At 46.8% G+C, this 24,419-nt stretch overlaps 1 protein-coding gene across 1 annotated transcript in view; it reads left to right on the top strand.

Annotated features, from left to right (window-relative positions):
• Window positions 1-24,419, top strand: part of LOC147662089 (uncharacterized) — a 138,208-nt gene that overhangs the window by 83,652 nt on the left and 30,137 nt on the right. Inside the window, 2 exon segments of the mRNA XM_086951119.1 lie at window positions 2,924-3,768; window positions 3,838-3,972. Of these exon segments, the coding sequence (XP_086807245.1) occupies window positions 2,924-3,768; window positions 3,838-3,972 (980 nt within the window).

Genomic DNA, 24,419 nt, shown 5'->3' with positions numbered 1-24,419 from the left:
CTGATAGTGTTTAGGTAAGGAGCGAATATTCAATAAAAGACACTTAAGTCCTGGAGGTCCGTTATTAGCAGCGTGGCTAGCAGCGGATATGCCAGCTGCATAAGCCAGGGGAGATGAGGGGTGGAGAATCTCCATCACAGCTGTAGCCCCAGTATCGACAGGAAGATCCTTTATTGGGCATATGTGCGTAGTCTGAAAGTGGCAGTTGGCGCATGAGAAAGGGCCCTCAAAGTTGGGCCAGAAATCTCGTACGCAGGTAGTAGTAGAGCTCGTATTCAGACTAAGCAGTTTTTCCCTGGAGTAAAGTGTGTTACAGCTGACCTGTATCTCCGGGGTGCCAGGTGCCAACGCCATGTCCCGTCGTCCCGTCCTGTCGCGGACGGGCGCAGACGGGCTTTTCTTCGGCGCTTCTTAGGCGCGCTCCAAGGCGCCCCCCTGCGCGCAATCGCTGCGCGCTTAGGAGGTAGGCGTGGCTAAATAGCCCTGGAAACGGTGTGGACTAGAGCGCTGACCTCCGCTCTAGCGGAAGTGAAAGTGGGTGTGCCTGGCTCTTACCTGTCCGCCCTCCGCTCTACGGCAATAATTGCCGAGTCGGACCGGGGCGGGCAGGCTGCAGTATCGAGCCCAGGAAATGCGGGGAGAGTGTTAGGTGAGAGCAATCACGCTTTCATCTAAAAACAATATGGATTCTTAAATCTATCTCGTATTGTGACAATAAAAGCAGTGAAAGCCGTGCAGGTTTAAAAACAGTGCAGAAGTTAAAAAAGATGCTCCCTAACTCCTCGCAGCCTCGCAATTGCTACAGAGCAGTCCTACAGTCCTACCGTCCTTGCTGCCCTTTCTGGGCAAGGTGATGGAACGCCACGTCACTGCGGTACTTAGCGCCCATATTGAGGCTAATGGGGGGCTGGCATCCACCCAGGCCGGTTTCCGTCCTAGACATTCGACTGAATCAGTTGTGGTCTCAGTCCTAGATAACCTCAGAAAGGGCATGGATGATAACAAATGCCAGGCACTGGTCCTCCTTGATCTGTCCGCCGCCTTTGACACGGTGGACCATGCCATCCTACTGTCCCGTGTCAGGGCGGCTGGTATCGGGGGATCAGCTCTGGTTTGGCTCTCCTCCTTTCTGAGGGACCGCACCCAGGCAGTGCGGCTAGGCGGCTTCACTACCACCCCCCTCCCTGTCACTTGTGGTGTTCCCCAGGGATCCTCTCTTTCTCCCCTACTTTTCAATCTTTATATCTTCCCTCTTATCTTCGCGCTCCAGCAGCTGGAGGTCACCGTGTACAACTACGCGGATGATCTCCAGCGCATCTTCGACCTGTCCTCCTCTCCTCTTTCTGTCTCTAATTTCCAGTCAACAATGACGTTCATCAGGGACTGGATGAACCACAACCATCTTAAGCTGAACCCGGATAAAACCGAATTGGTTCTCACCGGTGGTTCATCCAGCCCCTGGAACTCCCTTTTCTGGCCCCCCTCTCTTGGCCCCGCACCTTCCCCCTCAACCACGGTAAAACACTGGGTGTCAAAGTGAATAATCAGCTCACCCTCCATTCACAAATCAGCTCCGTGGTCTCCTCTTGTTTCCTCACTCTCCGTACCATCCGCTCTGTCTCCCGCTTCTTCTCCCCTCAGGCACTCAAGATTATCATGGCCGCCCTGGTGATATCAAGGCTGGATTATGCCAATGCCCTTTATCATGGCATTCCAGCATACAGCCTGCGAAGACTCCAGTCGGTCCAGAACCAGGCGGCCCGGCTGGTCTATGGCCTCCCACGCTATCACCACTCCACCCCCCTTCTAAGGGAGCTTCACTGGCTCCCCGTAAAAGAACGCTCCCTCTTTAAGACCGGCTGTATGGTCTTCCAGGCCCGGCAGGGCACTGCCCCCGCCTTCATCTCCTCACTAATAAAACCTTATGTTCCCACAAGAGAGCTCCGGTCTTCCTCTAAGTCTCTTCTTCAGATCCCACGCTTTACACGTAAAAAGTGGGGTGGGGCCAACTTTTCCACCTTGGCCCCAACATTTTGGAACTCCCTCCCTGATCATCTCCATTCTGCTACCCGGTACCTCTCCTTTCGCAAAGATTTAAAAACGTTCCTCTTCAATCAGGCCTTCCCCGCTTAGCTCTTCATTCCTTTCCTTCTTGCTTTCTTCCCCTCAGTTGCCGATCCGCCCACTAGCGCCAAGAAACCGCATGGTGTATGCTGCGCTTTAGAAATATTTTAAATTAGAAATTAGTAGTGCTCCTGCGCCCTCCGTTTGGTTTCTAAATGCAATCACTTCAACCACGTTACCATATGTAGATTAATAGGAGCGCATGTGTGCTGTGACCTATGTTTTCATAGTAATTTATGTTTTTCTCTGTCAAACCTGCATTATTTGCACTAACGGTGTGTTTTTAGTCATTTTGGTCTTGTTTTATGTACAGTATAGAATTTATTTGTATTTAGTCCTGTGTGGATTCCCTTTTGTGGTTTATTCACTGGGTTGCTGCGCGAGTGTGTTGCACAAATGCTTTGCACATTGCCTCTTTAAACTAGCCTGACTGCGCTGCGCCAAGCTACCAGAGGGTGAGCGCAGGTTATCTCAGGTGTGTATCTGGCTTACCCTGACTAGAGTGGTGGGTTCTGCCTGGCTTAGGTGCCTACCCTAGCCAACCAGAAACCCCATGTCCAACAGTGGTTCTTGTAAATCACTTGATTTCCCAGCATGCTCCTGCTGCAGAACTAGGTCACCGCACGTTGTGTAGGAGGGCTAGCCACCATTTGTGTCTCAAAGGGAAGTGTGACTCTTTTTCTTAGAACATACAGTTTTTCCCTGAATTGTAACTGTTCACTTCCCCATATTATATCAATGCAGCTTTTTCAAGAAATATTTTCTTCATGTAATTTTTAATGTTTATTCTATTTTGCAGCACAACAATCACATCTAGAAAGTATGAATGGGAAAGAAAGCCATAAAGGTTCCGGAGGCAAGATGAATTTTATTCAAAATATCTATTTAAATAAACGTCGCAGAATGCACATGAGGGAGAGACGCTTTGCTTGTAATGTGTGTGACAAAGAATTTATCAATGAGACACTTCTTGTGAGGCACAAAAAAGGACACAACAGCCTCAGGCCATATCTCTGCGAAACGTGTAAAAAGTGTTTCACTCAAAAGGCAACTTTTTTACAGCATCAAAGAACACACACAGGAGAGAAGCCGTATCATTGCACAGTGTGTTCCAAGCGCTTTGCTGATAAGGGAAACCTTGTACAGCATCAAAGAACACACACCGGAGAGAGACCTTATCACTGCACCATGTGTGAGAAGAGCTTCAGTCAAAAGACAAATCTACTAAAGCACAAACTAATACACACCGGAGAGAGACCTTATCACTGCACTGTGTGTTCAAAGCGCTTTTCTCGTAAGGCGACCCTTGTACGGCATCAAAGTGTACACACAGGAGAGAGACTTCATCATTGCACTGTGTGTTCAAAGCGCTTTTCTCGTAAGGCGACCCTTGTACGGCATCAAAGTGTACACACAGGAGAGAAGCCGTATCACTGCACAGTGTGTTCCAAGCGTTTTGCTGATAAGGGAAACCTTGTACAGCATCAAAGAACACACAGTGGAGAGAGGCCTTATCACTGCTCTGTATGTGCAAAGAGCTTCACTCGAAAGAAAATTCTTCTTCTGCATCAACGCATACACACATGAGAGAAGCCTTTTTACTGCACTGTGCGCGAGAAGAGCTTAAATCAAAAGTCAAGTCTCGTAACACCAAACACACAGGGGAGAAACCTTATCACTGCAAAGTGTCTTCCAAGCTCTTTTCTCAGAAAGAAAGGCCATGTACGGCTTCAAAGTGCACACACAGGAAAGAGGCCTTATCACTGCACCGTGTGTGAGAAGAGTTTTACTGGTAAGGCACAAATGCAACGGCACCAAATAATACACACTAAACTGAACCCTATCACTGCACAGATTATGCCATGAACTTCACTCAAAACGAACGTTTCTACTACACCAATTAATACAAACAAGATAGATCCATTTTCACTGTAACAATCTTATGTCCTGCTTACCCCAAAGTAAGTTTTTACTGGAATGTTGTAACTTAGCGAGGGCTTATAGTCATAAATTCCTAATGGCCAGAGTTCCCTGTAGGGTACGTGCATTTAGTGTAATAACCCTGAGTGCGCAAACTCCGTTGCGAAGCGCATACACTTCACATATCACTGAGGCACCATTTGCAGCTCTTGCTATTAAAAAGCGAGTAGCGTGGAAAAAAAGATCTCTTGCGTGAAGGAGCACAGAGAGCAGATCTTGAGCCTAGCAACATACCACAGCGGAAGAGGGGAGAACGAGCAGCGTGCCTCTTAAGCGGCAATTTATCGGGTTGCCGAGGGTCACAAGTTGTGCATTATCTTTCTTCTTCGCGTGCGGTTTGCTGCACTACTTTCGGAGAGAGGCTGCAGGGCTTTAGAGGCAGCTGTGGCTCTCTGGGTGTGATCCGCACTTTGCAGATGAATTTATTTTAAAAGACCATTCACTAATTAGCATTGTTCGGTATTTAAGGGAATGCTGTACGGCATACTGATATTTAAGTCCCAGCTAAAAGTGTTCAAAGGCAAGCACTCAGTGCATAATGGTATTCCTGTGCTAAACTTATTTAGAGAAGTCATTTCTGACCCTACCGCAAGCATGCTAAGGCATATGTGCCCCCAGTGAGACAGCATTACTAAGATGTGCCATTTTCCCAGCCTAGACCTGGGCTCTGTAATTGCAGCTCTGGTCACCTGTGAAGCGTGATTGCGAGCAGAAGTACAAGAATATAAGGAGACAATGATCGTTAACCAATCACATCCTTGTGTTATTTCTTTATAAATGTGCTGAGTCTTTCTCACTGCCAGTTGATTCTATTGTACCAACCGAATATAGGATTTATTTACCACCTCGCTCACGCCATTACATGAGGGCACAGCCGCAACGCTCTCAGGCCATCTTACAAAACACACACTAAACTACTACTTCCACGTCACAACAACTTTGAGCTCACAGCGAGGGCTCTCAGCACTGCCCCCTATTCGCAGATGCCAAAGTCCCAACAAATCAAAGCCCATAGCCACTCTGCAGCGCACAGAGGTACTCGCCTCTCGTAACGAACTTGCTACCATCTTCAGCCCAGGTGGTGCTCGATCTTTGTGGTGCGTGATTACCGTTGGATCTGCAGAAAGAAATGTGGGCTCTTTTACCTTCCCATCATACCTGTAGGAGAGTAGGGTCTGCTATCCTATGGTCACCCCAAATTTTTGCTTTTTGCTTCACTGGTTTATGACTTAATGTGCCTGTGGGCCTGCTAATCAGACCCACAGCCTGCTGTTCTCTCTCTAAATTAATGCCAATGCACTCTAGGTGCATTACGAATTGGAACTGGTTCACCTTATAGGCCCCTGTAACAGTGTACTCCAGGTACCCAGGGCATAGGTGTATCCAAGGCCTACCAGGGGCTGCAGCATGTATTGTGCCACCCCTGGCCTGGCCTCCATATTTGACACAACTGGCTGATCACTCAGCTGGGGTAAGTTGGTATAATCACCTCTTACCTAGATATAGTATACCTATATCTAACATAACTGGACACATGGTAACCTATAAGCCACTCCTATGGAAGGCCTCTGCAATTCTGGAGGCAGAGTGCGTGGTTTCATGTGAGATGGTGCTCTAGCATGAGCTGAGCCTGTCTGCAGCTGTCGGGAACAACTCCCTTAGCTGTTCCGGGATATTGCCAAACCATATACTCTTAAGGGCATTATAATCCTCGCGGTTATATGCTAACTTTGGTTTGGCTTTATCAAAACATGTCGAGTAAGGTGTCATACGATTTGGAATACTATCCCCTCGACAGTCCTGTCAACAGGGATAGCATTCCACCCTTCTAGAGGGACACAACATGTACATAACCTGAACCCCGGTTAAAGTTAACCCGAGCCTTAGCATCACAAAATGGATGCTGCCACCACAGACACAAGTCTGACCTCCTGCTGCTGGGAGTCCTTCCAGCGAGGGAGGCTTGGACAAAGGGTTTCCTGCCTTGGGAGGTGCGAGCACCACCCCAGACAGGATTTTGTGTATTGGGTAGGACAGGGCTGAATAGAATCAGACATGCCTGGGGCACACAAGGTGTCCCCGTGCATAAGCCAGTCCAAACCGGTGCTGGGGCTTTCCAGCCCCAGTCCTGGTGCGGACCTGGACAAAGGAAAGGGGCTGTAACCACCCCCCTTCCTGGTCCCAACCAGAGGACCTAGCAGGTGATCCACCCCTCAGATTGGGAATAAGAGTGGGAGCAGTGCCATAGCACCTCAGATCATCCTGAAATCAACTTGAAACTAAGAAGACGACTGGACTTTGACATTCTGCTGCACAGAAGACTGAAGAGCATCTCCCTTGTGGCCTAGGAGTGGCCACCCTGTGAACACAGGCACCATCCAGCAACTCTACGCCTGCTTTGCCGCCGCCTCCTGCCGGAGCCCGAGCCCAGAGCCAGAAGAGACCCAGACTCCCAGACATCTCAGAGCCCGATCCACAGTCCCTGCAAAGAAGAGACCCGTGGAGCCACCCAGAGACGTGGGACCGGACATCTCGAAAGACCCCTGAGAAGCTGACTGCGCAGCACCCGAGGCACCCTCGACGCTGTGCTCCCGGGTTTGAGAAGCTCCACCACCGAGCAGCATTTGCACCGAAGATCAGCCCCCCAGCATCTCCACGATCTGTGTGGGGCCCTTTTGCACTTTGCCACTCAACGCGCCATCCCGGCCACTTGCCACGTGGCTAGCGGCCATCTTGGCGCCGAAATCCGAAATCAACACTGCGGGTCTGGTTGCTCCAGACTTGCCCTCGCTCCTGTAAAAAGGAGCACCCGCTCTGACCTTGCTGGTCCGAGTGATAAGCTTTCTTCACTTCCTGCTTGGATTGCATTAGCCAAGGCCTGTTTGCTCCGATCAAGTTGCTGACACCGCCATCAGCTAGAGCCTTCGTGGGACAGCTCGTGATCGACTCCTGGACGTCCTAGACCTCTTTGTGTCCACGTGGCTGAGGAGACAAGCTGCACCTCATCGCCTGTTTGCACCCGACATCGCCTGGTTCCACGATAATCACTGGCTAGTGACTTTGAACATTGTCCCCTCTGCTTTCAGGTCTTCACCACTTCAGATCCACCCTTGGATCCACCGGAACTCTTCTCGTCTCGACGCCTGCAGCATCTTCAGCTCCAAGCACCATCGACCATTAACGAAACCCAACACTACTTTGCACCTGTGCACCTGCTTCCTGTGGGTGAGGTAACTCATCAACGCCGGTGTTCCTACACTGGTATACACCTCTAGTGTCTAGGTCTTAATTTTTATCCTTATAGGTCACTCCGAAGGTTCCTTAAACACTAACTTTGTAACTTTTACGCACCATTGACATTGCATTGGTGTATGCGTGCACTTTAAGCGCTGCACCGAGTCCCGCGGGCCTTTCCCGACTTCTTCACTGTTAGTCCCGAACTGCTCCAGCGATTCCCACGGCCCTAGGCCTACTTCCTTTCAGCTAGGTGGTTCTTATACCACTATTTTAGTATATGGTTTAGGTGGCCCCTAGAGCTCATCCATATTGTGCAACTTTTGTGTATTTAAACTGTTTTGTTTTAACGCATTTGCTTCTGTGCTCATAAAGAGTATAGGGGATTTGTAGTAAATAAATATATATATATATTTCTTTCAATATATATCTGTGTGGCGTCCTTTCATTTGGTATTCAAGGGGATTGTGTATGGTAAAACATCTTGCTTCACATGCCTTTACAGAGTTTAGCCTAAGACTGCTTTGCCCACGCTACTAGGATAGCTGGCCTATAAGGTTGACTTACAACCAATCATCATAAGGGTTGCTTGGCATGGTACAAGGTGAACACTAGAACTAGTGAGCATCATATACCAGGCCAACTTCTCACAATACCTTTTACCACATATGTTTAAGATTTAATAGTTGAACTGTGGTTATTGCAGATGTATGTAGACACCTTTTCCTAAATAAATCCTGTTGGATCTTGCATTGCATTTGGTTCGAGTCAGCATTCTGTGCATTTAAGATCCCCTCCTATAGGGTGCACATTTATTTTTGTGTCACTCTGTAAGTTATCAGCACTCAGGTTTCGGTAGTGAAGAGTGCTGCCGCAACCAACTGGAAAGCATCTTACCCACTGAGCAGCCCTGTATCTATGTGTGCCGCCAGGTATAACTTGTTTACCTCTTGTAAGGAGTAAGCAATGTGTCCAGACTTATTTTTTTTATTTCTTTTTTTCATCCCAGCCCTTGTTTGCTTTTCTCATTCGAAGAATGCAAAATACAACAAGACTTAGGGTAGGATGTACTAGCATCTGGAATACCGATTGCCTATTTGTGATTCTCTATGATTCACAATTTGGAAATCGGAATTCTTAATGTATGAAACTCTTTTGAGTTTCATTAGAGATTGCTAGCGAGTGACAAATAGACCTTCCTCATGCATATTAGTGAGGTAGGTCGCAATTTGAGACCCATTAGGAATCACAGCCATCACAGAGATGTCTTTGATTGTTTTTTAATAAAGCAGTCTGTTTATTTTTTTATGCAGACCATTTTCCTTAAAGGATAATGGGATGCATTTAAAAAGAAAAAAAATAAGCTTTTTCGTTTAATTTTTGTAAGAGTAGACAGTGATGTCCGTGGGACAGCTGCCTGCTCCTAAACATATTTTAATTCCATTCTTCAAAGGACCCCTACCTATTTGCAAATGGGTTACCACCTCCTTCAGAGAGTCAGTAAAATGTGACTGTAATTCGGTTGCAAAACCTTCATACAGCCGACTCAGATTCAGTAATTGGAAGAGATGCCGTGTGTAGGAGAGTAGGGTCTGCTTCCTATGGTCACCCCCACTTTTTGCTGTGATTTATTGTTTTTTTCGACTTTAGTGTGGCTGTGGGCCTGCTAATCAGACCCAGAGCCCAGCTGTTCTCTCTCTAAATTGATACCATGTACTTTAGGTGCTTACCAGATTGGTTACTGGGTCACCCTTGTGAGACCCTGTATAGTGTACCATAGGTACCCAGGGCATTATTATTATTATTATATTTAAGCTTGTAAAGCGCACAGCTACCCAAGGGTTTCCCGGCCCTAGGGCATAGGTGCATCCAAGGCCTACCAGGGGCTAGAGCATGTATTGTGCCACCCCTGGTTTGCCTTCCAAACTGACACCACAAGCCTGTTCACAAAGCCTGGGTAAGGTGGTGTAATCACCCCTTACTTAGATATAGTATACCTATATCTACCTTTACATATAGACACATATGCACCTATAAGCCACTCCTATGCTAGGCCTCGACAATCCTGGAGGCTGAGTGCTTGGTTTTATGTGAGAGGGCGCTCTGGCAAGAGCTGAGCCTGTCTGCAGCTTTCGTAACCATGTCCTTATAGCTGTTCTATGATATAGCCATACCATATACTCCTAAGTGCATTATAATCCTCGCGGTTAAATGCTAACTTTGGTTTGGCTTTATCAAAACATGTCGTGTAAGGTGTCAAACGCTTTGGAATACTACCCCCCCCCCCGCCAATTCTGGCGGCGGGGTAGCATTCCACCCTTCTAGAGGGAAAAGACATGTATGTTACTGCTTTACCCGGTTAAAGTTAAACAGAGCCTCAGCATCACAAAATGGATGCTGCTGCCACAGACACGAGTCCGACCACCTGCCGCTGGACGAAACTCCAGCAAGGGAGGCCTTGACAATAGGTTTCCTGTCGAGGGAGGTGCTTGCACCTCCCCAGACAGCCTGTAGTGTATTGGGGCAGGGTGGGTTGAATGGAAAGATGCTTTTCCAGACACTGCCTGGGGCACACAAGGTGCTCCATGCATAGCCCGGTTCAAACCAGTTGCTGGGACGAAACTGGACAAAGAGAAAGTGGTGTAACCACCCTCTTCTCAGGTCCACCCATAGGAGGGACCTAGCAGGTAATCCAGCCCCTTAGTTTAGTATAAAGAAAGGAGCTGTATCTAGAGACATTAGATTATCCTGGAATGCAACTCTGAAACTAAACTCTTGGACTTCGACAGTCTATACCGACTAGAAGACTGAAGATATCTCCCTTGTGGTCAAGGAGTGACCACCCTGTTCAAATAGGCACCAACAGTAACTTGCCGGTTTGCTTTGTCGATGCTCCTGCCGGAACCCGAGAATCAGCGACTCAGAAAGTGAACTTCCAGACTTCTCCAACTTTGATCCACAGCACAGCTGAGACCCGTGGCGGACACGAGAGACGTGGGACCGGTTACCCTGGACTACCTGCACTTTGCTAATAGTGCAACGACCAAGGCACACTCGCAGTTGTGCATTGGGGTAAGAGAAGCCCCAGACCTGAGCATCATTTGCACCAGAGCTCAGCCCTCCTCACTCCACCAGTGCCGCGTGGGGCCCGCTCCTGCATTTCAGCTCGACGCGTCTTCCCGGTTGCTAGCCCGTTGGCTAGTGAGCCCTCTGAAGACGATCGCTTGCCTGGTTGCTCTGGGCTTGCTCCAGCTTCCTTCCAAAAGAGAAGCGCCTCAGACCTTGCTGGTCTGACCTGAAGCCAATCTTCACTTCCTGCATGGGTTGCGGTTACCAAGGCTTGTTGGGTCCAATCCGGATACAGACACCGCAGTCAACTAGATTCTTTATGGGACAGCTCGAATCCAACTCATGGTTGTCATTGACGCCTCCTGGTCCTCGTGGGTGCAGAGACAAGCTTCACCTCTTCACCTGTTTGCATCACGACTTCACCTGGTTCCTTCCTGGTTCCATCCTGGTCACTGGCTAGTGACCCAGACTCTGTCCCCTCTGCTTTCAGGTTCTTCTGTTCTTCCATCCACCCTTGGATCCACCCGGACACTCTTCCTTCGGCCTCCTGCAGCACTTCTTTTGCAGGTCTCCATTGAAAGCATCGACGAAACCCGACACGAAAAGACACCTATGCATCCGGCTTCCCTGGGTGAGGTAACTCGAGTACTCCGGTGCTCCCGTGCGTATTGACTATCCAAGTGCCCTAGGGGTTTTGTTGTAGTCCACTCGGGAGTGCCCTTAATCAGTAACTTTGTGACTTCTTCGTTCTCCATTGAAAGCCAATGAGAGCCTGCGCCTGTGTTTAGAAACTGCAGGCGCTGTCCGTGGGTCTCCTACTTCCTAACCATTGGTTCTGTAGTGTAGCCTCAGCGATGCCCTAGGCCCTAGGCCTATTCACTATTCTTGAAGTGGTTCTTATACCACTTACTTAGTATATTGTTCGTGAGGCCCCTAGGGCAGAATTGTATTTGTGAAACTTAAAGTATGCTAAATGAGTAATTTGTAATATATTTCGATCTCTGACCTTATAAAGAGTTCAGAGGGGTTGTGTTAGTAATAAATACATATATATTTGATATATACCTTGTGTGTTGTCCTTTCATTTGGTATTCAAGGGATTATATATGGTAAAACAACTGGCTTCACATGCTCTCTGAAGTTTTAGCCTCAAACTGCTTGTCCATGCTACTACTAGGATAGCTTGTCTATAAGGTTGACTTTACAACCACCATCAATAAGGGTCGTTTAGACTTAGTGGACATCATATACCAGGCTAACTTATCTCACCGTAAACACGCCCCTTTTAAATACCAAATCGCAAACCCTAATTGCGAGTACGTAGCGTGTTACCGAATCACAATTTGTATTTGGTACATTTGTAAAAGCATTTTTGCGGTTGGACGTTTCCGACTGCAAAAATGCTTTGTACAAGGGGCCCCTAATGATTTACTCCCCCAGCAGGAGAACTAGCCAATAGGGCACTAAACTAATGGTGCAGCGCCAGCTTTGCACGTGTGCAGCAACAGCGGTGGCATGAGCACCAGCACTATAGGTTTTTAAAAAAACAAATTAATCACTGCAAGCATTCATATATTTGTGCTCCTCATGATTGAAGATGTCTCTTTCAGTCTTAGGCTTGGAGATAATATTTTGTTTGAAGTCCATGTTTGTGTTTTCCCAGCGGACGGCAGAAGCTCTTGCTGTTATTGGTCCATTCATCACACACTCCTGCTGGTGCTTGCTGACTCTTCATGCTTCTGTGCACTTTACCACTGGTGCAGCAGGTGCAGTGGCACAGGGCCCAGGACTGTGAGGGGCCTGTTGACCCTGTAAATTACTGTATATTTGCAGCCCAACAGCCAAATTGGTGATTTCTTTTGCTTGCACCTGAGCTCATGGCATCCTCGTCTTTCCACAAACATGCATAAACCCGAGCTGAGGGTCACTGCTAGCACTGATGGGGGAGGAGGGTGAGGGGGGTTGTACGTTTTGGTAGGAGAGTCGATCTCTCAGGACCATGCACAGATAAAATGATCATTATTACGAGTCACTGCACTGCTGACGCCTGAGCAGCAGGAACCCTTCGTCTACCTCTTCTTGGTTCATGCAGGACTTCATTCTGCCTGAAATAAGTTTCCTGTATGTTTCATTTAAAAACGTAGTTTGCTTTCCTAAATTCAACGGGAAAGTTAGATTTTAGTGGATGAACAGCACATTGGATTATACCTGCAAGCGTTTTGGAAATACAAAACAGACACACACACGCATCAACCCTTTTAAGAATATCCACACCTTATGTCCATTATACTCCACTCCACATGTTGTATCGCATTCCGCATCGGAGGGAGGGGACGCCTTCACAAAAGAAGGGTTGAGGACGTGTGGCATCTTAAAAGGCTTCAAGCCTGTGCTCTGCGTGCTGCAGATGTCCGCAGTGGATGCGTTAACCATCTGCGCTACCTTACATGCTTACTAAGACACAGGAACAATGCTGTATGTGTGTCAATTGTAACTGATGATCAACAAACGCTTTGGATTAGAGGGTCGCCTAAACCTTTTTATTTAGAAGCTACAAGCACTTTCTTTCTTCAGCACTTTGCATTTCGTGTTCACTGTGCTGCGGCTCACCATTACCAGTCCACCGAAAACAAAATACACTGGATGTGTGACACTTTCTTTCCTCCTGCTTTACCTAAGAGGATTTGTGTTTCCAAATGTTGTGTAGTAGTTTAGTAGCAACACATGGCACTTGTGCAGTGTATACTGTAAACTATGCTGCATCCAGATGTGTTATTGAGTAGAATTTGTGGGTGTGTGATTATGATGGGATGTGATTGACCGCTCTGGATTTGAGTCAGAGTGCAGTGTCGGCTTCTCACAGTGCACGTCGGTGGGTCCTCGTGCTGTTCAGACTGCAGGCACCTCCACTCTTTGTCCTCTCCACACACCACAGAGAGTGATGGTCACACGTGTGCAAATTGTACCTGTGGGAAAGTGTTTGGAGGAGTTACACAACAGTGCCAAAGGGTAACAAAATGCAGTGCTTACTGCAGGCGGTGGAGTTTGATTGGGGGAATGTTGCAGTAAATCAGATGAAAGGATGGTGCTGAAGCGGAGGAAAGAGATGATGCTCGCGAAATGCAAATGGGGGATTTCAAAAAGATGTGGGGAAAAAAGGGGTCAAGGTGCCTCTAACAGAGTGAGAGACTGCAGAGGAATGTGGTGAGAATTGCAGAACTTTTCAGTTATTGTTATCAGAATAAAATTGTTGTTACTCATCTATTTGATACTGGTAACAAGCATTGACAAAGCCAATAAGTCTGGCTTGTTTAGGCATTGGTCTATTATTGTTATGTCCGGATGTAGTAACAGAAAACTCTGAGGCGCCCAAATACTGGCAGGGTTCTCAGAGAAGAACAGGATTCTTGTTCACATGTTTCCAGCTGCACCTTTTAAAGGATTCTTAGCTACACTTCTTTGGCTATGCACCAATTTCAGTTCATTTAAAGTACTGTCACGGCTGAGAATGGTACCGCATGATGTCTGTAGCCACACCGAAGGGCCAAGATCAAAGTGTTTACACATCTTTTCAGCTCCTCCACACATATACGTGCATTAAAACTCTCTGTACATACTGATGTTGGGAAAGTAGAATGGACAGTATTCCAATTGGGAATGTTCAGTAAAATCTTATAATGGCACGACCTTCAGAGTCCTGTCTTTTGGTAAACCTGGAGTGTACGTACCTGTGTGAACAATTCATGTCATTGTGTATGAATCTACACTGCAGCCCTGTCTCAAGAGACCCTGCTACGTGGAGCCGCATGTGTGGAAATGGGCATTTTTCACTCTCATTGTAAACAAATGCTTAGAATGGTGTTTGCCACAGGTTTTTGTAGCTGCACTCGCATGCGTGGGCTGTTACTTGCCGCACATAGCTGTGGCTGCAGCGCACAGAGATCTTACACTGCCGCACACAGAGGACAAAAATTAATACAGAGAACATTGTTAATGGCTAGTTCAGTTGTTAGATGTGGTGAAGGTCTTACCATGGATTAACAAGACCTTGCAGTGGCTTGGTTAGCGGCATCAGCTTTTGTTAAGAGGGTCACTCAAATGCAACACAGGAACCCAGACCGATTATGAATCTCTCACTTCCCAGGTACAGAGGTGCAGGTTACTCCAAGTCCCCCTGTACAGCCTCCAGCTGTGGCTCCTGATATATATGTTTTAGTGCCTTATGTAGTCCAGCTGTCTGCTCTGAAGAGATTTATTGGACACAAAAAGGTCCAAACCTATTTAACGCCGGCGCAGTTGCAATGTGTGAGTTTCCCAGTCTGGGGCAGCAGGTTTCATTTCCTATTTGGGAGGAGAAAGCTTTCTGGACAGTGTCGTTAGTGAGAGAGGATAACCTCCATTTGTAAACTGGAATAACTCTAGATCTGAATTTGAGAAGATTTTTGATTGAAGATCAACCATGTTGTCAGCTGACAGAGTACTGCTGGGCCCACGAGAAGTATTCAAGATCTTCCGGAACATCTCGCCTATGTCAGTTGGCTGGAGGCAGAGACTGTGTGATTTGAAGAAAACATGGTAGCTGTTTTTATTTTTTTGCTGTCTCGAACACGAACCAGACAAGCCATAGCTAACAAAATGCACAGATCCTATAAATTTCACTTTACGGTTAGGCCAGAGGCCTCATAAGACAACAGGAGACTGGAGAAAGTTTAAGATGAATTCAGGGTCCACAGAAAGAGATCACACTTGTAAAAACATAATTTTAGGCGAGAGCTGCTCTGAACCCATGGAAATCTAAAGCTTTCGAGCTACTTTGTCTACGGAAAAAAAGATGCAAAGCGTTGAAATGGACAGTGCCTATATTGAGGTAAGAAACAATACTTTGTAAAAGAGTGTCCGTTAAAGCAAGAAGTGAAATCATTGGAAGTGACAGAGAGACAGTTGTCATACACAGTGCTGATGTTCTGATTGAAACCTAAGATCCTTGTTGCAGGATGAAGGGGTCATCTCTGGGAAGTCCCCTCTCTTTGTCCATGAAGACACACTCGTTTACCTCTCGATGCTTCATATGCTGTCCTGATTCGCACTATGATAGAGTCAGGGGCTACCGGTCATTTCTTTGATTTACAGACATTAAAGCATCCATCCATACCAGCAGTGACCGAAGAAACTTCAGAACTAGTAACTGCTGTTGCCGTGACGGAATTAAGTTCAGGATCTGTGTCTACACATACTGCCACAGAAACAACTTAGTACACAGCTGAAGGTGGTGAAAATCACAATGTGTGCACCTGTTTCAAAGTCACTGCTTCCCCTGAGTATGGATTTATTTTAAGAATGCTGCTGGTAATCACTCACAACCCTAGTATAGATTGGCAGTCTAGAACAACAACCCTAGTGCAGGGTTGCAGTCTAGAACAACAACCTTAGTGCAGGGTTGCAGTCTAGAACAACAACCCTAGTATAGATTGGCAGTCTAGAACAACACCCCTAGTATAGATGTCACAGTCACCAGGTTATCCTCAGGATCGGGTTGAAGCTTTAAGGGGTCCCCCTCTCAACAGCCCCAAGTCTGGATAGAATAAATCCTCTCGGACTAGTGGGATGGTCAAGCGAGGGAAGGAAAGGGTAGGAACAGCGGGGAGGGCGACCTGAGAACAGATAAAGAGAGAAAACAGTTTTACTGTAAGGTCAATGTTTTAACTATGCTACTATAACACTTTAGGCCATACAAGATGGAATCTCACTATACCTGGAAAGAAAACATTGATGGCCTTAAACCGGCTGAGATGTGAGGGTGAACACAAGGTACCAGCACTTTCCTATCATAAAGGAATAACAGGTTCAGTTACCAACATATTACGCCATTGACCAATACCACACCCTCAGATTTGATAAGGAAAGTCCTATTGAAATGCTCATTCCTTATAAGAATTGTGCTTGTCCCCACCAGACTCTTATCAGTTCAGTCCTGGACACCCCCAACTGATCTCCCCTACAAGTGAAAGGATAACACAGAATCCAATATTAACTACAGGCAAGAATCTGTATTGCGTGCCAGGATACTCAAACTGTAATTCCAAAAGGGCATTACCAGTTCTCATCCATTACCCAGGATGAAGGGAAGACACTCTCCAGAATAGGGATTCCTTCAGCGCATAACAGTGTTTTTGGAGGATCAGTGTTAAATTTCAGCAAATAAAAACAATACACGAAAGCAAAAGGTAGTACTCCTGTGCTCTCGCTTTTGCCTCAAAGTAAGACTGGTAATAGTTCCAGAACACTTGGCTCAGGCAAACGGCAAGAGAATTTCCTCCCGCATGAGACCATAAGACGTAACGCGTCTCGCCAACGGGAGGAACAAGGAAACGTGCTCCCTTGTAGCACAATAACACAAGAAACACAAGAAACAGAATAAAGCTGGTGTGAGACTGCACCCTTACCCGACCGTACTTCCTGGTACATCGGGAACCACAGCATAATCGGCTTCTTCGTAAAGGCGCCATCTCCTGATATTCAGATCTGCTGACGGCACGTCTGACACATGCAATGTCAGTGCGTGCGTTGAGAGTGCAGGCGGATGACGGGAATTGTAGTTTCTCGTCCCGTTGTAGCTCCACGTCCGCTGTCAGTGCACTCACGCACTGTGAGCCCTGACAATAGATTGGCAGTCTAGAACAACAACCCTAGTATAGATTTGCAGTCTAGAACAACAACCCAAGTACAGATTGGCAGTCTAGAACAACAACCCTAGTACAGATTGGCAGTCTAGAACAACAACCCTAGTACAGATTGGCAATCTAGAACAACAACCCTAGTATAGATTTGTAGTCTAGAACAATAACCCAAGTACATATTGGCAGTCTAGAACAACAACCCTAGTACAGATTGGCAGTCTAGAACAACAACCCTAGTATAGATTGTCAGTCTAGAACAACAACCTTAGTATAGATTGGCAGTCTGGAACAACAATCATAGTATAGATTGGCACTCTAGAACAACAACCCTAGTATAGATTGGCAGTCTAGAGCAGCAACCCTGGTATAGATTAGTAGATAGGTAAGGTGCCTGACCCTAAAAGGGGTTACGTTGGATGTTTTAGCTTCAGGCCATCTCAGCACCTCACAAGAGGTACTCCTATCTCTACACACATTTGGTGGCTGCTAAATATGGATGCACTTATACTACAGACGCCACACGATGCAAAGATTGCACACCAATGACATAAGTGACAATCCTCAGAAGGCCAGTCTTGGTCCTGTGCCCAGCGTGCACTCCTTCACGGTCGGCCTGAACTTGTGACTTTGCAGTGGTCCAGTGCGACCATATACCCTCAGTTTGTCGTTTACCCATTTTGGCTCAACGTTTATCTAACTATTGAAAATGGCACATAACCACTTCTACTCATCATTTAAAGCAGCCTCCTGAAAACATATGATACAGTCCCCCGTAATGTGAAGAATTTTTACCCTGTTTTGCTGCTGCCTGTGAGAAGTGAGCCTGGCATATGATGTCCACTAGTTCTAGTGGGCACCTTGCACCAGTCTAATCGGCCCTTATTGATGGTGGTTGTAAAGTCAACCTTATAGAAAGCTATCCTAGTGGTAGCATGAACCAGCAGTCTTCAGGCTAAGACTTCAGAGAGCGCATTAAGCAAGTTGTCTTACCATATATAATCCCTTGAATACCAAATGAAAGGACACCACACAAGTATATATATCAAATAAACATGCATTTAATCTAAACACAACCCCTCTGCACTCTTTATGAGGTCAGAGGTAAAAATACAATAGAAGTCACACAGTTAATACACAATAAGTTGCACAGTATACGTTATGCCCTAGAGACCTCATTAACCATATACTAAGAAAGTGGTATAAGTACCACATGAGAGTTAGAAAGCAGGCCTAGGGCCTGTAGAATCGCTGGGGCTAAACTAAACAACCAGTTGTTAGGAAGTAGGAGACCCACGGGAGCCGCGTGCAGTGTCTAAACACAGGCGCGGGTTCCCATTGACTTTCTATGGAGTTCGTAAAAGTTACATAGTTACAGATTAAGGACACTTGCGAATGGACTAGGATGGAACCCTTTTAAACTAGGACACTTCGAGAGTCAAGACCCACGGGAGCACCGGAGTACTCGTGTTACCTCACCCAGGGAAGCCGGGTGCATAGGTGTCTTTTCGTGTCGGGTTTCGTCGTCGTTTTCTATGGAGAGCTGCAAAGAAGTGCTGCAGGCGACCAGAGGAGAAGTGTCCGGGTGGATTGGAGATGTGAAGAACCTGAAAGCAGAGGGGACAGAGTCTGGGTCACTAGCCAGTGACCAGGAAGGAACCAAGAATGAACCAGGCGATGTCGGGTGCTTTGCAGGTGAAGATGGTGAGTTTGTCTCTTCAGCCACGAGGTCCAGGAGGCATCGACGATGACCAGGAGCTGGACTCGAGCTGTCCCACAGTGGATCTAGAGGACTGCGGTGTCAGTATCTGGATTGGACCCAACAAGCCTTGGCAGCCGCAACCCATGCAGAATGTCGAGATGGGCTCTGTTGCAAACCAGCAAGGTCTGTGGCACTTCTTCTTTGTAGAGAAGCTTGGGCAAGCCTGGTGCAACCAGGAAAGCAAAGTAAATTCAAGATGGCGTCTTCAGGGGGCTCACTAGCCAACAGGCAAGGAACCGGGAAGACGCGTCAAGTACAAATGTGAAGGCGGGCCCACGGGACACTCGCGGAGTGTGGGGGCCTGGGCTTTGGTGCAAATGATGTTCGGGGCTAGGGCTTCTCGTACCCCAATGCACAACTTACGAAGGCATCAAGAAAGGAGTGCAGTTAGCAAAATGCAGGATGTCCAAGATGTCCGGTCCCACGTCTCTCGTGTCCGCCACGTGTCTCAGCTCTGCTGTGGATGTGGGTCGGGGTCAGAGAAGTCTGGAAGTCCAGTTCTTGAGTAGCAGAGTCTTCGGGTTATGACAGGAGCCTTGAAACTGCAGACTGGCAAAGTTGCTGTTGGTGCCTGTTTGAACAGAGTGGTCACTCCTTGACCAGAAGGGAGATGTCTTCAGTCTTCCAGTCAGAATGGAACGTTGAAGGTCCAAGATCTGTCTTTCAAAGATTCGTCCAGGATAATCTAAAGTCATGGGGACACAGCTCATATACTTATAATAAGAAAAGGGGCTGGATTACCTAACTAGGTCCCTCCTATAGGTGGACCTGAGAAGGGGGTGGTTACACCCCTTTTCCTTTGTCCAGTTTCGCGCCAGAGCTGGGGCTGGGCTGGAGTGCCTCAGCACCGGTTTGAACCGGGCTATGCATGGAGCACCTTGTGGGTCCTGGAACTGTCTAGATGCAGTCACTGAATGCAGCCCTCCCTGCCCCAATACACAAAACCCTTGTCTGGGGAGGTGCTGGCACCTCCCTGGACAGCAAACCTATTGTCCAGGATGCCCTTAATGGAGTTTCCCCCAGCAACAGGAGGTCAGACTCGTGTCTGTGGCAGCAGCATCCATTTTGTGATGCTGATGCTGTTTATCTTTAACCGGGTAAAGCAGTAACATACAAGTCTTTTCCCTCTAGAAGGGTGGAATGCTACCCCCGCTGCCAGAATTAGTGGGGGGGAGGGGGTAGTATTCCAAAGTGTTTGACACCTTACACGACATGTTTTGATGAAGCCAAACCAAAGTTAGCATTAACTGCGAGGGTTATAATGCACTTAAGAGTATATGGTACGGCTATATCATAGAACAGCTATAAGGAGATGGTTCCGAAAGCTGTAGAGGGGCTCAGCTCATGCCAGAGCACCCTCTCACATAAAACCAAGCACTCAGCCTCCAGGATTGTCGAGGCCTACCATAGGAGTGGCTTATAGGCGTTTATGTTCCATATGTAAAGGTAGATATAGGTATACTATATCTAAGTAAGGTGTGATTACACCACCTTATCCAGGCTGTGTGAACAGGCCTGTGGTGTCAGTTTGGAAGGCAAACCAGGGGTGGCACAATACATGCTGCAGCCCCTGGTAGGCCTAGGGTGCACCTATTCCCTGGGTACCTATGGTACACTATACAGAGGCTCACAAGGGTGATCCAGGGCCCGATTCACAGAATGAACGTAAGACTCAATCCTAAACTTACTACTATTTTGGTATTCACAGAATGCACTTACTACTTTTGACATTCACAGAATGAACTTACTACTTTTGGTATTCACAGAAGTTAGGATTTTGTCTTAAGACAAACTTAAGACAGACTTAAGACAAACTTAAGACAGACTTAGGACAAACTTAAGACAGACTTAAGACAGACTTAAGACAGACTTAAGACAAAATCCTAACTTAAGTCTTTCTTAAGTTTGTCTTAAGACAAATCCTAACTTCTGTGAATACCAAGTGAATATCAAAAGTAGTAAGTGCATTCTGTGAATGCCAAAAGTAGTAAGTGCATTCTGTGAATACCAAAATAGTAGTAAGTTTAGGATTGAGTCTTATGTTCATTCTGTGAATTGGGCCCCTAGTAACCAATCTGGTATGCACCTAAAGTGCATGGTATCAATTTAGAGAGAGAATAGCTGTGCTGTTGTGCTGATTAGCAGGGCCCGCAGCCACACTAAAGTCGAAAAACCAGACAATCACAGCAAAAAGTGGGGGTGACCATAGGAAGCAGACCCTACTCTCCTACACATCCTTTTGCGGCTAAAAAATGTTTTAAACAATTGCATCAACATCTGTAGGCTAATAATTGTCTTGATAACATGCAGACAGATTGTCATCTTTTCCTCTGTTATCCTTTCTATTCTTGATGATGTCGGCAAGCTAGACGCTGGTCATATTAATACCTTGGTCCTATTGGAGCTGCTGCCGCTTTGGACGTGGTCGATCATTCAATCCAGGAACGTGTGTCAGTGCAGGTTTAAAACTCTCACTTTTAATAAATACGTCTCAGTGCGGTGGTACAATTTGATGTGCTAAGGTGTAACAAACTGAAAGTTTAAAAAATACTATTTTGAATTGTGAAGATACCGTGTCATAGTCTAACATGATCTTTGTGCCATGATGTACATGTCAAACATGTTCATGGCTCGGCTTCACCACTGCCTTTTCGAGCCGGAGCCCAGCTTTGGTTCGGCTCCGGCTCGGCACTCCCTGTTCATGTCTTGGCGTGCCCACCTCTGTTGCATTGAATGTAGATCGCTCAGTGGGTTACTGCTTTTGTAACAGACAATGTCAAAAAAGAAGGAGTTTTTTTTTCTTTTCTTTTTTTAAAAGTTTCTATACTGTAAATAAGTGGCAGCATCAGTGTTAACAGGGGGAGGGTGTTGTTCGTTGTTCTATAAAAGTCTAAGATGTTAATGCGATCTATTAATGTGTGCAGCAGACTCCGGTCCCCGGAGCTATGCAATATATGTGACCTATGACAAATAAAATCTGTTTAAAAAAAAAAAAAGGAGTGTACAGTTCCCCTGGATCAAACAAGAATTAAGGAAAAGACAGTTGTAAAAAGAAAGTGAGTGAAAGCACACAGGAGGGGGATCCTCCTTTCGGAACTAGAGTCCTCACATAACCCAGCAAGCTAGGTGTCATGCTTCATAATATGGGCTTGCCCCTCGTCGGGTGGGTGGTGCAATACCCGACGGGCACCCATAAAGGGGCTCTTTGGCGGGGATCTTTTGTTCCTGCCGTATGGTGCTGTGGGTGTGAGGGCACTAGGGACTGATCGGGGGAGGTGTGTGTGTAGATGTGTTAAAGTGATTAAAAAAGGTTGGGTAGTCCACAGAGAAATTTTAATAAAGTGGTAACCCGCCTCAGTAAAAACAAGGAGAGTGGTTGCTTTACCAGGCTTAAGGATCCTTCGAAGCAAGAACCTACTCTAGCAAAAAATGGTCGACATGTTTCATGCTTTAATGTTCAAAGTTGTACTCAGCATTTCCTCAGGACCAAGTGGAACTATCTACACTACTAGATGTACATTTCTATAATCTAGGCTAATGTGTGCCAGGTTCCGCCTTGTGGAAACCAGTATATCAAGCAGCGTGTGTTCCTACGGTATCACCCGGCCATTGGACACCTCGTTGTCGATGTCCTCTCTGTCAGAATCGGTCCGTAGGGTCTGCTGTCCGCGCAATGCGTGGGGAATCGATGCCTGGCTTTCATTCGAACCACAAACCCCAGAAGGCAAAGGGTGAAGTCGCGCGAGATGTGAGTTGCGCAAACCAGGAAACAAAAACCAAAGCGGCAGAGAGACGGAGCCGATAATTTTGGTGAGCCGGAGAATCAGGAGGACGTCCCGTCTTGGTGTAACAGTGAGTAGGAGTTCAGAGTGGTTTCCGACTGGAAACGCTCTGTTTCGGAGAACGGTTGAAACCGTACCTGTGTGTGTGTCTTCTCCGGGGATAACTGACACGGCTGTGTTAGTCCGTTTCCCCATTGCTACTGATTCCTACGGAAGGCTTGGAGTTGGTTTTCTCGAGTGGCAGAGAAACGCTTATGTGTTTCAAACTTGGGATATTTTCTTTGGAAAGAACACTATAAACTGACTAAAGTAAGAATACGGAACAGTGAATGATTGTGGTTCTTGTGGGATCTTCAATACACCCTCACCTGGAAGTGAGGTTTTCGTGACTGTAATTTGCGAACTAAAACAAGACAGACAGCAAAGTTTATTATTTTTTGTCAGCGGGAAGAAACAGTAAGAAGGTGCAGTTAACCTTCAGCTCTTTGGTTATTTCCTGTGTTTTGGCGACAACTTGTTTATGTTTTGTTTCACACTGCAGGAGAGGAATCAGGGGGGGTACCTAGTTCAACAGAAGAGTGGAGCCAGACAGAATCATAGCAAGCAGTGGTATGTGAGCGGTGAAACGAAGCTTAAGAGTACATGGTAAACTGTTGTATATTGAAGTACATCTCTGTGTTCCTTCCTTACCAGATTTCTACCACTGATAGGACCTTCCTTCCCTCTCCTGCATATAAAGATTTAGAATTTTCCTTTTCAGGTAGGCCGGGACATTAGTGTGAATGAAGAGTATACTATATCAATAGTGTTTCTGTCTTCTCGAGTGCATAGGGAGGGGTATGAAGCTAAATCCCTTGTCTTTTATCGTTACAGATCTCCCTCCCCGCTGTCCCCTTCCTTTCCCGCGATTGCGGAACCTTCCTATTGGTCTGTGATTCTTACCGGGTCACGGGTTAGTTGCGTGAAAGCGGGTTTAGGTCTTTCAACACAGCCCCGAGGAGAAGCGTGTCGGATCGTGACAGAATTATCGGCCCAAGGAGGTTAACCTCCTCTTGGCTGTGTTGAAAGACAATGGCCACGATGGATGACGTATTGGCTGCTCTAGCTTTGGTTCAAACGGAACTAGCTGCCTCCAATAGAGAGGTTGCTGCTTCCAGGGCAGAGAATGCTCAGATAAAAACCCGTTTAGATAGTCTACAAGTAAATCCATTTAGTGCAGGGGCTAGCACATCTACTCCCTCGTCCCTAGTAGTAGAAATACCCACCCAAATTCCGTTAGCTCCCCCTGAGTGGTTTTATGGGGATAACAAAAAGGTCCAGGTGTTCATGACGCAAGTCCGTCTACATTTCATGTGTAAGCCAAAAATGTTTGCGACTAATCAAGCACGAGTGGCCTTTTTGATTTCATATTTGAGTGGGGAAGCAGCTCAGTGGGCGGTTCCCATAGTTAGGAGAGATGATCCCCTTCTACACGACTGGGACGAATTCCGTTTGGAGTTCGAAAAGACATTTGACCGCAGAGCTGAAACGTTTTCGGCAGACCGGGAGTTGTTGGTGCTTAAACAAGGCTCATCAGACCTGGTTTCCTATCTGAACAATTTTCGTCGTCTAGTCGCTGAAACTGACTGGCCAGAGGCCAAATAGTCCGCTCTGTTCTACCAAGGACTCAACGATGAAATGAAAGATGTCTTGGCACACATTGACCCTCAACCCCGTACATGCACCGCGCTCATAGAACTCGCTCTTCGCCTAGACCACCGCATAAGGGAGCGCAAAGGCGAATTACGTAAGAAG

The sequence above is a fragment of the Lissotriton vulgaris genome, unplaced genomic scaffold, assembly GCF_964263255.1.
Source record: "Lissotriton vulgaris unplaced genomic scaffold, aLisVul1.2 SCAFFOLD_692, whole genome shotgun sequence".
NCBI classification, from domain to species: Eukaryota; Metazoa; Chordata; class Amphibia; order Caudata; family Salamandridae; genus Lissotriton; species Lissotriton vulgaris.
Note: the sequence above shows the minus strand (reverse complement) of the source record. Positions and strands in the feature narration are given on the sequence as shown.